Genomic DNA, 16,396 nt, shown 5'->3' with positions numbered 1-16,396 from the left:
CCGAGAAACACATTGTTAACAATGCCTACCCTACTTTTAGATTTCCTTTTTTGGAGGGGGATGGCATTGAGATAGAGTCTCACTACATAGCTTGGGCTAGCTTTAAACTGGCAATCCTCTTATCTCAGTTTCCCAAGTGTTGGAATTATAGGCCAATACTACCATGCCAGGCCAGTCCATACTTAAATTTTGATCTGACTAACCTAATTTTTAAAGGACTATGCTAGTCTATAACTGATACTGTTTTAGATTGTTACCACCTCATTATTCAACAATGAAGCAAAAATAGTTCCCTCTGTGCATCTGTATTCTGACACTTCAGATATTATTCTTGAGGCTTGTCCAAGCCACAACTGAAAATGTCAACACTGAAAACTAATGAAAGCTCTACCTATTTGCTCATATTTTTACACACTAGGGAGAAAAAAAAACAGTCACAAAGAGGCATGTTTATGAAGCAAAGTTAGAAGCCAAATGGTCAATAAACCATGGAAAGATTAAATGACATTAAGCATAATAATCACAGCTACTAACATAATGAGCCTTTACATTGTTTTAGGTGTCTTTTATATACACTTAAAATTTTTTTTTTTTTTTGGTTTTTCAAGACAGGGTTTCTCTGTGTAGTTTTGGTGCCTGTCCTGGAACTCACTCTGTAGACCAGGCTAGCCTCGAACTCACAGAGATCTGCCTGGCTCTGCCTCCTGAGTGCTGGGATTAAAGGCGTGTGCCACCACCACCCGGCTACATTTAATTTTTACATCACTTAAATACCCTAAGAATTCTATGTGGGAAGTGCTAGTGTCCTTTGTCCCTGACCCATGTTACAGGGGTTTAGTACCAGTTGGGTTCTCTAACTTTGAAGCTTCAGTGTGTATGGAATGGGAATAGCCCCCACCTCAAAAGGGGCAACTATGAGAACTGAGACAATGCAAAGTGACAGTATCAAGTTCACTGTCAATAAAAGAATGAGTATGATAAAAGACTTATCTGATAATTAGAGTTTTTCTTTTACATGCTATTTAATAGAAATTTTGAACTTGAAAAAAATTATACCCTCCCCCCAACAACATATCATGTTTTCCTTATTCTTAAGAAAGACCTAGTGGGGGAAAAAAACACTAAAAAGTTTATCCTGCATGTCTTTGAATTCCCAGATCTACAATTAGTAAAAGGAAGAGTAAGAACAAAGCAAAACACTCACCATGGATCGAATCCTGGTTGTCTTTTTGAATGATTGGTACCAGAACTGCTATCAGATGGCAGAGAAGAAACCCGGGTAGATACATTATTTTCATGGAAAGAATTGTCTGGTCGTGGAGATGGCACTGAATGAAGGAGAGAGAAAAGTTACTGAAGTACTTTTCTGCTTGAAGTAGCTCTAATGTTATTTCACTGCATTTTCTTTCACATAAACAAAGTCAAAGTCCTCAACTGCCTTTCCAGAACTTTTTTTTTCCCTGAGGGTGGAAGTGGTTCAGATAAGTTTCTCTCCTCAACTCTACATATTAACCTGCAGGGGTCAGTTATAAAGATTTCCAAACAGAACCCTGGGCTGTCAGCTGACACACAGCAGAGCATTTGAAGACAGTTTTAAATGGGACATCATTTAAAGTATGATTATTGTAGCCACCCCAACCCCACACCATGGTTTTTGACATTCTTTGAAGTTGAGTCTTTCTTATTACAGATCCAACTATGCAAAATCTATTCTTAGCCCAATATCATCCTTAACAATATGTGTACTGGGACACACAAATTACAGTTTAAGCCCTGACAATGCAATGGTGTGCTACTTAGATCTTTAAATTATAAGGAAATTTGGTCATTTGCACAAAAATACTATGCATTTTCTATATATTCTCATGCAAAAGTAAGCAGAAATAGAAACTATAATGTACTGAGTGATTTTTTGCTTTGGGGAAAAGGGTAACCATGTTTTTTTTGTCAATTTCTAAAGATAGCTGTATTGTAAATTTCATTACAAAAGTAATATGCACATTGTATATCAAGATCAGTGACACCAAGTAAGGAAAGGCTGTATGTAATTATAGTGCTCAAGAGGCTGAGGCAGGAGGACTGACATGAGTTCAAGGCCAGACTAGGTTATAGTAAGTTCCAGGTCATCCTGACTGGGTTCTAATATGGGATGTTGTCTCAAAACAACAACAATATATATGTGTATTTATACAGTGAATTACATACATGTATTGTAGTTTTTTAGGTAAATAGTTAATAGTATGATTCCTTGTCACTTTTTCAGATGTTATTACTGCTATTTTACCCACCTTCTTCTGTATTTACTTCAACTCTCCCTCCTCAAAGAGGCCCCCTTTTACATTTCCCTGCTCAGATCACTTATACCCTGCTATTCCCTTCTCTACTGCTCCCTAACGCCCCTATCTTGGCAATGATTCCATTTTAATTTCCTGGCTGCTGACCAGAGCACAGAGATCTGTGAGCTGGAACTGACCTAAATGCCCCTCTTTGAAGACAAGCTTTCACGGTACCAGAAGATGCCATCTAAGTTTCCAAAGGAGCACCAACAGTCCTGCTGTAGTGGTTTGAATAAGAATGGCTCATAGATTTGAATGCTTGGTTACCAGGGAGTGGCACTATTAGAAGGTGTGGCCTTGGAGTAGGTATGGCTTTGTTGGAGGAAGTGTGTCAATGGAGGATGAACTCTGAAGTTTTCATATGCTCAAGCCTATTCCATTTCTCTCTGCTCCTGCTGCCTACAGATTCAGATGTAGGACTCTCAGCTATCTCTCCAGCACCATGGCTGCCTGCATGCCACCATGCTTCCCGCCATGATGACAATGGACTAAACCTCTGAAACTGTAAGCGAGTCCCAATTAAATGTTTTCTTTATAAGAGTTGCCGTGGTCACAGTATCTCTTCACAGCAATAAAATCCTAATTACCCTAACTAACTATCCTAAAAATCCCAACTAACCTAACAGCTACCCAGCTATAATGCCTATGAACCACATCAAGGACCAGCATTGCACAATAATCCCAAGGATGCAATAGTGGTATGCATACCTTGCCAGTAACCAATAGCTCTCTAATTACACTGAAGACTGGCTCAACAAGAGGAAAACCATACCTGGTACTAGAAACCTAGCTAACTAATGAAGTGCTAGTGAAGTCATGGTTATTGGAGGAGAATCTACAACCACTAATTTACTAAATCATCATAACCCCTAACAACAATCTATAAACATTTGTTCTTATACCCACAGAGTAGTGTAGTCTTTACCCCTCATCAAAGAAACTTCTCTTTGCAATAGATGGAGACCACTACAGAAAACCACAACCAATCAAAATACAGAGTTGTGGAGCCTAGTCTTAATGGATACATCTATAATACACTCCTGAACCTGATGCTTCGGAAATATTGTGGAAGAGAGGGTGAAAAGATTTTAAGAGGCAGAGAATTAGGAAATTTGCTGTGAGATTATGTCTCCTAGGAACATAAGAAGCTATACCCATAAAGTCTCACCAACGTGCCTAAACATGAGTTGAACAATGACAACACCAAAGGACACACTAAAGTGGACAAGGAAAAGCCCAGGAGGCCTCGAGCCTACACCAAGAACTATAGGCAACTGAGGAAAGTTGGGAGCAGGAGAGGTGCCAAAAGGTCAGCCCTGAAAACATACATACAAGTAACATTATAAGACTGAGCAGGCTTTATTTAGGAGTACATATGTATATACGCATACATATATACATACAATAACAATTAGTGAAACAAGAGACCATGATTTTGAAAGACAGCAAGGTGAAGCATATGGGAGGGTTTGGATTGAGGGAAGAGAAGGGAGAAATGTTGTAATTATAATCTCAAAAATAAAATAAAAACAACAAAGTGACACCATTTCATTTGCCTCTGGATAAGAAAGAATGAACCTATTCTAGAAACATTGGTCTAGATATATCTGGAAATATTTGTCATTTTTTTAAACCACTATTTTTCTCTAGGACTTCCCAGTATTGTTGAAATAACAGATGTTTCCAGGTGTTTCATTTAGTTGAAACTTTCCTCTCTATTTCTGAACTTTTAAAAATTGAAATGTTCTACTTGCCAAATCTCCAAGTAGATTATAAGATAGATAAAGGAGGTATTTTTCCCATATTAACCAATACAATCCATTTGTAACCAAAATAGTATTTCCAAAAGTCAAAGACTAATTCATTGATTTAAAACTCTACTTCCACTTTATTTTAAAGTATTTCCTCTACGGGGCCTGATAGCACACACCTATAATTCCAGCACTTGAGACATAGAGACAGGAGGGTAGAAGTCAGCTGGAGCCCAACCTGGTCTACATTGTTAGACCCTCCCCCCAAAAGGATATTTTCTCCAATCATCTGTAGAAACAACGAAGTATAGGATATTTTTGAAGAAAAACTTACTTGAAGATGTTCTTACTCCTGTATAAGACAAAATTTTTTAATTAACTTTAATCTGAATTAAAAGTTCAGCCTTCTAAGATTCTAAAGTCATCATGGAACGGGGGCAGTCATTAAGAAGCATATTTGATGCCTAATGCTTTTCTAAAGGTAGAGCTGGGAGGGACCATAGTAGCCTAATCATTTAATACATATATATTCGTGAATAACACTTCTGTGTATTCATTCAGCTCAGATCCCAAATTTTAACAACCAAACAATTATCTGTGTCCCCTCTGACCCCAATTTCTGACCTTCTCCAGTTGTCTCTCTAAGACACCAGAAGGAGCAGGAAGTCAGGGAATGTGGACTTAAAAGTCAAGGCCGTGCTGAGTCTTACAGGCTTTGTACAGCTGAGCCTCCCGTCCATTTCTCCACCAAGGCACTGGGATTCTCAGATATCTGCTACTTTATCATTGCACGGTTACAAGCCAAAGGGGTTGCCTTTCTCTATTAATTCTTTCCTAAATTCACAGGACCTCAAAAACACCTCTCTTAGTCATCTGTTCAACAACAAAGTACATTTTTAAAGCTATGTAAATATTCTTGAATTTCTTCTTTAACTCAATTAATAAATATTTTTGAAGCTGTGTGAGGTCGTCGGTGCCTCCCTCTTTCCTTTCCTCCTTCCCTCCCTCTGTCAAATGAACAAATTGGCATGGTGACTATCGACCTTCAGAAGGGTCGTTCTGAGGACTGTTTGGATGGGTACATGGAGACAGAGACCAGTCAGGGCTCAGACAGAAGAGACAAGGGACTGAACAAAGATGGCGAGACCAGTGGCAAAGAGAACTGTTAGATGGTGGTAATGCAGGCAAGATTGCTGTTGGTCCAAAGTCCACTGGGGCAGTGAAAACATAGCGGTGGACGAGGAAAGGAGATGTACTCAGCAGAAAATAGAGGAGGACTCTAGGAAATATGGGGGGTGGCTTACCTCTATAAAAGCTACCAACTCTCCGTGGGACAGGATCATTGTACAGATGCCGATTTTCTTTGGGAGCCGTGCCATCGTCAGAGTGTGGGTCATGGTACACTCCAGCCTGAGGCAGGAAACAAGGTTATCAAAACTAAACCATGGATCGATGGTGGTGCTGCTTAGAACAAAGTCTAACCAGTGTCTACTACTTTTTTTAATTATTTTAAAGGAAAACTTGGGTTTATGTCATGAAGAAAACTACTTACTTTCTAAGTCAGTTCAATTTATTTATGGGAAATTGGGCATGGATAAAGTTTAAGTTAGGCTGTAATGCCGCTGAGTGAACAGTCCTTACAGATCACTATAAGATGTAGCAACTCTAAAGCTCAGACCTCAGACTTCTGACGGGTGTGGAATGAAGAGGTGCCTTCTCTGGAGGACTCTTTAACAGAAGGTCTTGCCACAGTCATCTCTGGAGGGAGCTGTTCTCCAGGCTGCAAGTCAAATACAAAAAGATTTATAGAAACTTCCTACCCCTAGGGAAGACTCATCTTCATTTAATATAGTTAGGACCTAAACATCTAAAATAAAGATCATGGGGTGTCTTCAACCTAACCAATTTCATAAAAAAGTAAAGTATCTGATGGATGTAAAATAAGGCCAACAAATTTTAACAGATAGAAAGTGGGATTCTCATTAAAGTTAAGGCAAGTAAAGAATACATTAGTCTGAAAATAGTTCAATTAAATATTTAAAACAACAAAAGAAATCACCTTTCTATCTAGACAGTTACAGCTCCAAGCAGCAGTATGCTTAGAGAGTCTATCCGTCAATCTAAAAGTGCTCTTACAGACTTTAGGCTGAGTTCTCCGAAAGGAAAGATGCAGAGACAAAAGTGTTTTCCTAGGAGACTAACAGTAGATGCAGATGAAAATAAATTTTTTTTGTGAATGCAAAAAAAGAAAAGGAATAATCCCTCTTAATGATTTTTGTCTTAAGAGTCCCCAACTCCTATAGTCTCTGGTGCTTCCTGCTCCTTCATATGCTCCAGGACAGCAGCTTATCTGTTCAATTCGTGATTTAGGAATGATCATGATGGTGCCTGTCTCTAGAGATGCTCCTACTACTTAGCTCCTTGTCAATTAGGTGAGTCACAACCCCAGCACAGCATTGGGTCCTCAACAATACTGGAGGGAAAGACAATAAATCACATTTTCTACCCTGGGTGGGAATTAGAAGGAGTTAGATGGAGTTAGATGCATTTAGCATCTATATATTATGCACAAAAATTATCTCAAGCCTAGATGATATACATAAAATGTTTTACTTTAAAAACTGAAATAAGATTTGGTATTTCTCCCCCTTCCTTCCCACCACCATATTTAGAGAATTCTGGAAAGAATTTCATTTGGTATAGCCTTTCTTCTTTCTACTTTGCCACCTGTACTATTGACAAAGGCCCATAGAAATACTTTTTTTTTTTTAAAGAAATGAGTTATTTACAATCAAACTAAACTCAGTAAGGGTCCCCATGCTTTTGAAAGTGGCTATAATACTTTACATGAGAATGAATGCCATGATTTACTCACCACTCTTGTTACCTTTCAAATATTCCAGCCACCTTCTAGTCTTTAATTGTGGCCTTTCTTAAGGCTTGGCACTGCATCTCCTGAACAGCTGGATCTGTACTAAGCCCTAGCAATTGTTTATAATTAGTTTATGACCACTATGTTCAGAAACTCTGTTTTCTGAATTCCCAGAGAGCCGGTCATTTCTCCATTTTCCAAGGGAGAATGCCCTTTGTTTTTCTTTTCTGTTTGACACTTGCCTAGATGCCAACACAATCTGCTTGATTCTGACCGCCAAGTCCCTTCTAGGGGCAGTGGTCAGGTCCTAGAGATCTTTCTAGATATTCCAGGTTCTCTTATCTTTGTAGTGAGTTCTCAAGGCTTCTTTGTCCATTACCATAACTCCATTTAAAGGCCCTGCTAATACTCATCTCCTGCCCCACCCTTAATCAGGCACCAGGCCATCCTGCCAACATTTTATACTTGGGGACCTGAAGACTGCCTCAGAATCCCAGTTCCACTTTGAACTACTAGTTGGGGAAAGTTGGGCAGCTCAGCCATCTCCTGTGAGCCTCATCTGAGAGGAAAAACGATGGGGTAAGGAGCTCATAAATCCTGGTTCCAACTCTGAAAAGGAGCTCCTAGGAAAGAAACCCCGAAGGCTTCCTTCAACACTGCAGTGGACAAGTCCTGTTGTGTCTACTTTTGCACAGTCCTTGAGATCCACTTGGCTTTCATACTGGCACTCAATCCTGAATACTCTTCTCTTTACTTCGTGTGAGAATTGTGCACCTCTTACATTTTCATTTCAATAACGTGAAACCTGTTGGGATCCATGTAGCAGCCAGTCTCCTTGGAATATTTTCTCTCCCTTCAATCCTCTTTCCTGCTACTATCACTTTCCTCCCCAAGTGAAATCACAACCTCCTCAGAAGTGTCTGCTCAGATTCTACCTCCTGTGGGAGCCTCCAACAGGGCCCAGGCTGGACGGACAGAATTGCTTCCATCTTTCTTTTGACACACAAGCACACTTCTGCATGGCTACTGGAATGAAGTTTTACAGTATTCGAATAAATCATTTGTTGCCAAATGTCCCCTGCCATTTAACATACTTCAAAATGACAGGGACACTTTAATTTCATCTTTCCAATTAGGGCTTCCTGTGGTGCTTAGCTCTGCTTCACTCTTCAGCCATTCATCTGTCTACACAGGGCAGATGGTTAGCTGCACTGAAGCCCTTTCCGCCTGTTCCTGCTCACAGTGATTTCTCCCTGTTTTCTATGCCTATGTGTAGCCAGTACTCTATTAATGTAGGCTCTAACGATTTCATAATTTAGCAGGTAAAGTACTTGTCATGCAAACCCAATGGACTGAGTTAGATCCCTAGAACCCACATAAAAATGGTCGGGGAGAACCAACTCCACAAAGTTTTCCTATGGCTTTCACACGCATGTCATATGTACATTCCTTGCCCCATGTCATAGACATGTACACAATAATGAAGAAATACATAATTAAAAAAAACCAAGGAGCCAGAGAGATGGCTCAGCAATTAAGAGCATGAACTGCCCTTGCAGAAGACCTGAGTTTGGTTCCTAGGACCTATGATAGGCAGTTCACAACCACCTATAACTCCAGTTCCAAAGGTATGCGGCATCTCTGGCCTCTACAGGTACCTGCACTTATGTGCACATACCTAGACACAGATATACACATAAATACATAATTAAGAAAATCTTTTAAAAATAAAAAATACTGGGGAATTATCATTTACCCTGGCCTGAAGTTATACTTGTCTAGATTAAGATAAATTTAAAACTCAATTAAGATATTTGGTATTAAAAAACAAGTTTAAACAAATGTGGTTTAGAAAGATTATAGAAAAAAAATGCAAAATTTTGAAATAACTAAAAGCTAATCCATATTTCTAATTTCAATGAAAAATGGTCTGTCAGCAAAATATGTCAGAAAGGAACATTTAAAAAATAGATTACTAAAACCAAACTTGAGATGTCTTGAGCACTCAACAACTGATTTAAACATTTAAATAATAAATATTATTATTATTGAGACAGAGTTTCACTGTGTAGCTCTGGCTGGCTTGGGACTCATTATGTAAACAAGGCTAGCCTTAAACTCATGAAGACCTGCCTGCCTGTGTCTCCCAAGTTCCCAAGTGCTGGGATGTGCCTTTGTATGTGCTACTAGTACACAGAGATACATTTTATTATTTTTTTAACAGAAATAATCCAAAGATTGCTTTCATTCACTGTCCCAATGAAAGCAAGGCTGATTGCAGTAGGAAAAACTGCATAGCAACCTTATAAATATTCCCTGTAACACTTCCCCAAGATAAGCCACCGGACAGATCAAAGTGGTACCTGGGGTGATAAGAGCTGCAAGCTGTTTGCTCTGGCCGCCATCCCTTGCCCTATGCTCAAGCTTCCATCAAGGCCTTTAGCTCTCACTTTGTCCCGGGTCACATACATGGAATGCCTGTGTGGACGTTGCTGAGAGGAGAAGGGGCTGGTGTAGCCTAGCCCATAAGAAAATGATTCATGAGGTGCAGACAGCGAATGTGAATGGCTGCTGTCCATGTGTTCAGGCAGCTTCAACTCTTCCATGGTTTTTGAGTGTCTGGTGGTAGTTCGGCGTGAGTCCAGTGTGCCCTCGTTTCGGTTATTTCTACCTGAAGGGCTGAGTAAAGTTCTTGTGTCACTGTGCCTGGTGGGGGTTGGGCTGGTGGGAGAGTTCAAGTCCAAGCAACTGGATGGGAAGTATCTACTGGTATTGGTCTCCGTGATTTGGGCTCTGGCTTCTGAAAGGTTGCTCACAGACTTGGAGTCACTCAACGCCCCATGGCTTTTGGCCTTCGTCCTGTAGGATGGACTCCTGGAGGACTGGGGAATGGTGTCGATATAGCTGTGCCGACTCTGCTTCTCACTAGGCTGCAGCGTCCCAGCTTTGCTCTGGGAGCTCTCCATGAACGAGTGCCTGTTCTGCTGAGATCTGCTGCTAGACTTGAGGTACTTGGTGCCTGGACCTTCTGAAGGCTTTGGATCAATATTGAAGTCAAACTCTGTTTTGGACTTGGCTTCTTTTGGGCTGAGAAGGTGTGGTATGTTGTTGTTTGTGAGATCTTTGCTGGAAGACCCAGACTGGGTGCTTGCTTGGTAGGTTTTGGTGTGCATCGGACTGAGAGTAGCTCCAGCAAGGTTTCCATTCAGGAAGCTTTCATTTGCAGGAAGGCCTTCATCAGCCCGGGGCAGACCCACACTTAGGTTCTGAATGTCCTTGCTGTTGGATCTGTGGTGAGTCTGTAAAGCGGCACCCTTGCTGGACTGGCTTCTATGTTTAAAACAAAAGAGGCACATCAGTTTCCTTCAACAGGGGGCAAACAGTGCATAATGCTGAAAACAAATAAGCAAGCCAACAGTAAAGCCAAAGAAAACATACTAAAATGACTGGAAAGGCTTAGGAACACTGCGAAGGAAGGAGTGGAAAGAATTTAAGAGCTGGAGGATGTGAAGGAGTGCTGCTTTCTGGATCAGACATGGCTGTTCCACTATAATCTTCACCCGGAGAGGGCAAAGAGAAGGGGAGTCATAGTCTTTGATGGGGTAGTCACTGGTGCATTGCTCCCACTCCAGCTAACAAGCCCTTACCATGTTCAGGAAGGCAACCCTAATTAAATGCAGTAGGCTGGGCCCACACACGGCATGAAAGTCAGACAGGGACTTGGGAAGAAGGGGTTTGTTGGAAGGAGTAAGAGGGTGAGGAGATAATAGGAATATTTTGATCAAAGAATACTGTATGTGTGTGTGAGAGAGAGAGAAATGGGGGAGTGGGAAGGAGAGACTGTAAAAGAATAATTTTCTAAAGAGGTGAAAAATGACTAAAATCACTAACCCTCTTGAATATGTCTCTATCAAGAACAAGCTAGTTTCTCAGACTAAGTCACTCAACAAGAAAGCACTTCCTATGAAGTTGTTTTGGCATCTTCAAATGCTCGTCTGCCTTGCTGGCTGCCAACACAGTCACTGAGAGGGTCAGGTAAAACATGCTTTGGCTAGGAGGGTCTAGTCCAGCACAGCTAGTAAGATTAATAAGACAGTCAGCTGGCTGCTGGCCACGCATCTGCTCGAATGGCAGAGGGCAACACTCAGACTGGATGGTTATTGTCTTCCTTGAACTTCACTTTCTTTGTAGACCCTGGAGGCTGCCTCAGGTACACACTCACAGTACCTACAACACACATGGGAACATCTCCATCTTCAGCCCGTATAGTCAATGAGGGAGAATTCTGATGATGTAGAAGAAAATGACACTCCGAAAGAAATGTGAACTGACTAGTGAGGGTTGTTGGAAAACATGATGATCTGTGTTTATGTTTTAGAGAAGTGGCAATTACTTGGGGCTCTTGAGATAACTCCTTGTACATTAAACAGAAATGCATCACTAACTGTTCAGATATTTCTGTGTAAACTAAACAGGAATCCTATACTGGAACACAAGGTCTTAAGTGCTAATTGCTTGGTAAAAGACACAATATAGTCTCTTCTTCATTTCACACTTCATTATTCCAAAGTGACTGAGCCCTTCTTTAGGACTTGAAGCTTCATTTCCTACCTAGTGTAATATACAAACAGTCACCCAGAGAGAACCCTTGTCTTCTGTTTGAAAGCCAAAATTGACATTCTAGAAGTCAGCTTGTTCTATTATAACTAACCAAAGGATGAGATTGTGGGTTTGAGATAGGTCCCAAAGTTAGTAATGATTTACAAAATTCCATTTTTTACTATGAATTCAGAAAATGTTGCAAGTATTACTACTGGTGAAGATGGATGGATTTGGAAGAATTTTTTCCCATCAGACACTAATTGGAAGAAAAGTCCTTCTGGGCTGTTGTTACTATTTTATAAGAATGGCAAACCACAAAACTCTGCCTTCTCATTTCCCCAGATTTGGAAAGGAATTACAAAGCCTAGTTAAGTTTTGTTTTCTGTTAAATGATGTACAGAACGATCCTCTAGATCAATAAAGTACAGTGCCATACATGATAGTGTCTGCAATACTGATTACAGGGATAGTAAAAGAATTTATCACACATATACACACACAGTATGGGGGGTAGAAAGAAAGAAATGAGGGGGTTATTGAGGTACATTAGAAAAAGTACCTTGGGCAAGCTCTGGGACAGACAGGATCTAGTGTTGGAATGAAGGATAATTTTTTTTGTAGCAGTCAAAAGGAAAGTGGCTAGGTCTTATCAGATGGTGCATCTGTGTCATATCTAAATGACTAGTGCACATTTCATAAATTTGCTAAGAAATAATTGTGTTCTTATTTAATGTTGAGCCTAGCTCTTAACAGCTGAGCCATCTCAGTCCAGCTGTTCCTTCTCCTTAATATTTGTTACCTATGTAAGGACATTGGGCATTACTAGGAGCCAGGCTCTAGATAGTTTGCTCTAAGACAGAGTGGAACTAGGGCTTACTATGCTTATTATGGCGAACTCTGACAAGATAATGGTCCTGCTTGCAGACAGACAACAGTCTTTTTCTGAGCTCCACCTGCTCTGATGTTACAATAGCTCAGCAGTGCACTTCATCCAACAGCATATAGCCAGTCTATGTACCCTAAAGGCATCAGGTTTTAAACCACCAGAGTTGCCTGATTACTTACATCTTGGTAACCCAAATATCTCAGCAACTTCTCAAAAACTCAATTATGATATATAGTCTTATCCACAGATACAGCTGGGTAAGTATGTTGGCTATTCTCCACTCCTCTATCCAGTCCTAGGCCCTAAGAGCACAGCACTGGAGACTAGGTCCCTCAGGCTCCTGGCTGGCTATCTTCTGGAAGGGCTGACCAGGGGAAGGAAGTATCACAGGAAAAGGGAATGGAGGCTGGGGGTGGAGGCAGACTTCCCTCTGTCTTCCTGACCAGGCACCCTTACTCAGGTCCTAGTTCAATCCTTCCACAGGGCTCCTTGTGCCAAATTCTAGCTCCCCTGGAATCCTATTTTCTCCCTTTTCCCTGCACGTGAAGATACAGCAATGGCAGAAGTACTCTAACTTCAAAAGAGGACCAGGAAGGGGTGAAGAACAGTGAAGAAGTCTCTTAGAGCTGCAAGAACCCTTAGAAGTACTACTACATGAGACTACATGTGATCTTACACACACTCACAGCAACAGAACAGAAGGAAAGCTATAAAGTAAGGCAGAAACAGTTGTTAAAAATCTAAACTTGTCATAAATAAACAGCTACTCTTCATGTTTCCATCTCAGGATTAATTGGAAGCTACTGAGCTTTAGACATACAATAATTTCTATGTAGAAAGGGCATCACATTATCTTCACGTTGGAGCTCTGCCAAAGAATAACAACAAAGAGCAGCTTTGAAAATTGCATAGATCTCGTCAACACACAACTGCGAAGAATCTGTATTAAACTGCCAGCCACTTAAAAAGATTTCATGTGTAAATCACTCAATCACTTGTTTGTTTTAGAGACGGGTACTTGTGTTGTCTACATTAGCCTCAAACTGCTCAAGGCTGGCCTTGAATTCACGATTCTCCCGTTTCCACTTCCTGAGTGCTGGAATTACATGTGTGCACTACTGTGTGGCTATAAATCACTCTTAAATGGTTGGCAGAGTAGATAAATGAATAGACAGTTAATGTGTTTATTTAAAATAAGTTTAAAAGCAAAAATAGCCAGGCATGGTGATATAAACCTATAAACCCAGCACTTAGAAGGCTGAAGGACAGCTGCGAGTTCAAGGCCAGATTGGTACATTCCATAAATGGACAAGCAAGCAGAGACAGAGGCACAAAACTGTATGAGTAGGGAGCAGGTGGTAAAGCAGGACCATTGAGAGGACTCACAGTCAAAATGACATCACACCATGCACAGGGTGAAAGGAACCTTAGAAGAGCCTGCAGGTGACATGCAGCGACTGAAGAATGATTGAGTCTACTGCCTCCTAGAGAGAAAATGACTTGGGATGTGGGGTGACAGTGCATCTCCAGGGACAGGGTAGAGGAGTATGTGAGCAACAACCAACAGATAGAGTATTATGAACACATCTAAAATGGTCTTAGAAGGCCTGTGTTGAGACACCAGCTAGAATTCATATCCCTGGCAAGATAGGCTTCTGTGGAGTAAGTACGGACAAGAGTGGGGAGAAAGGCATCAGATGATGTAAGATTACTAAAAGAGAAACCACTCAGGACTTGCCCTTTTGATATATTCAATATATCACCAAGACCTGAAAACGAACTCTTCTAGAAATCTTTCTTTGCTTACAATTCCTACTGTCAAGTTAGTCTTTGCAAGACTAACAACATACAGGTCTCCTTTCAGACTACAGATTACACCATTGATGACTACAGTACAACTCACAAATTTATCACTGCTCTACCAAACTTTACATCATTGGGATAATTTTCTTTGTAAATGTAAATTTGAGAAATCATGTGGCAATTCAAGTAGAAGGGAGACTGAAAGCCACAAACCAAGCCAGGCATGATCCCAGAGAAGATACAAGAATAATGGTAACCAGCCAAGTGCAAAGGAGCAACCAAATGATGACAGTTACTTCGAGGCTTAGCATACTACAATCTTGCAGATAGGAACAGTGAACAAACCAGGTAAGAACAGTTGAAAGCTGTGCCAGAACAAGTAGCTGTCTCAAAGAGTAAACAGCTCTGCACCAGTCGGGCTTTCATGGCTAAGAAGAACAAACTGGGGACCAATGCTTCTCCTAATTTATGGATGCCCTCCCAGGCCTCAAAGTGCTAGTTCTTGGCCTTTCAAAATTCCAGTCTATTAAGAATAATTTTCCATATACAGGAGGAAAATTTGTGTGTGTGTGTGTGTGTGTGTGTGTGTGTGTGTGTGTTTGTAGTATTCAAATTTTAAAAGCTTCATTGTTTTTGATTTCTTACGTGAAATAAATTACTTCTACATCCCATATATAAAAATCCTCAGATGCCAAAATTGGGTTCTAGAGGATGAAGGAAGACAGGGAGGTTGCACAGAAGCCCATTCTCCTGGAACGGCAGTGACAGAATTGGGGGATGTCAGTATAGGAAAGGCAATCTAACTGATCCAATAGAGGGGAGGAGGAGGAAGAAGGGGAGGGAGGGAGGGAGGGAGGGAAGAAGGAAGAGAGGGGGATGGAGAGAGGGGAGGGAGGGAGGGAGAGAGAGGGAGAGGGGGGGGAGAGAGGAGAGAGAGAGAGAGAGAGAGAGAGAGAGAGAGAGAGAGAGAGAGAGAGAGAGAGAGAGAGAGAGAGAGAGAGAGAGAGAAACAAGTTTTAAGTCAGATGTGGTGACAAGCCTGTAATCCTGACACTCAGGAAAGAGAGGCAGGAGGAACCAGCCAGCCTGAAGCCTGTCTGATTACCTAATGAGTTTCTCAGGGCTAGGATTACAGGTGTGCCCAGGCAAGAAACAAATATTTAAAAATACTATGCTCAAAAAGCGATTTTTAAAACATACTTTTAATTATTGACATCGCTCTTTTCATACACTTATTTTTATAAAAAAAAAACCCTTATTTTTCAACTCAATGACTGAAAGGCAAGAACACTCAAATCACAAAACCCTTCTAAAGAAGCTTCCTATTTGGTTCAGTTGCACTGTCCCCCACATATGTGTTTAGTGTCTTCTTTTCCTTCCCTGTCATTTACACAACATCTGCTAGGTCTTAATGCTGGAAACCTCCTGAGTTGCTAACTCAGTGCTACCTTTCCAAGGGAACACAAAGGTTTTCTTCATCTACTTGTTAAATATAAGAAAGTCTTTAAGAGTCCCACACGACTCTTTAATTATAGTTCTGAATCATGTAATAAGCATGCAGAAGCTATTTTTGAATAAAGAGGGCTTTCCTTCTTTTCTCTAATTGCATAATTTTAGCAGCCACCTCCTCCACCTACTTATAAGACCACAACTGCATTTGTATTCCCTTAGAAGGGAATATTTACCTATTAGACAGTGTGCTGCTTTCCACATGATAAGGTTTCCTTTTCGTTGACCTTGAAGGAGACCGATCCAAAAGTCTCTGGCTTTGAAATGTAGGGTGATTCAAACACTGTTCTGTCAAGTATCTGTCAGCTGGGTCCAACTTCAGTAAATTCTTAGGAAATAAAAGTTTAAGAATGGAAAGAACAAAGTTGAATTTGACTCTACCAAATACCTTTTCCTCCTAGAAAAGAAATATGTAGTCACTGCAAAATACTTAGCAACAATAACTCAAGGAAAGAAAAACATCATCCAAATCACCCACAGTCTCACAATTATAATCCTCTTGGTAGAAATCTTTCTAGCCCTGCTTGTGAATACCATATATAGTCTTTCTTCTATAATACCGGGATCATGATATACACTTGTTTTTATATCCCATTCTTTTCACTTACTTATAAAAAACATTTTGCAATATAACTTC

At 40.6% G+C, this 16,396-nt stretch overlaps 1 protein-coding gene across 3 annotated transcripts in view; it reads right to left on the bottom strand.

The window, feature by feature from the left end:
• Nucleotides 1-16,396, bottom strand: part of LOC128100726 (cyclin-dependent kinase-like 5) — a 185,249-nt gene that overhangs the window by 14,009 nt on the left and 154,844 nt on the right. For all 3 annotated transcript variants that reach the window (XM_052723409.1, XM_052723333.1, XM_052723487.1), the window contains 5 exons: nucleotides 15,936-16,087; nucleotides 9,323-10,289; nucleotides 5,766-5,867; nucleotides 5,392-5,497; nucleotides 1,205-1,328 (listed from right to left, as the gene is read on the bottom strand). In XM_052723409.1, coding sequence (XP_052579369.1) covers nucleotides 1,205-1,328; nucleotides 5,392-5,497; nucleotides 5,766-5,867; nucleotides 9,323-10,289; nucleotides 15,936-16,087 — 1,451 coding nt within the window. The remainder of the gene's footprint in view (nucleotides 1-1,204; nucleotides 1,329-5,391; nucleotides 5,498-5,765; nucleotides 5,868-9,322; nucleotides 10,290-15,935; nucleotides 16,088-16,396) is intronic.

Source organism: Peromyscus californicus, unplaced genomic scaffold (genome assembly GCF_007827085.1).
Source record: "Peromyscus californicus insignis strain IS unplaced genomic scaffold, ASM782708v3 Scaffold_10__1_contigs__length_136768540, whole genome shotgun sequence".
Lineage (NCBI taxonomy): Eukaryota > Metazoa > Chordata > Mammalia > Rodentia > Cricetidae > Peromyscus > Peromyscus californicus.
Note: the sequence above shows the minus strand (reverse complement) of the source record. Positions and strands in the feature narration are given on the sequence as shown.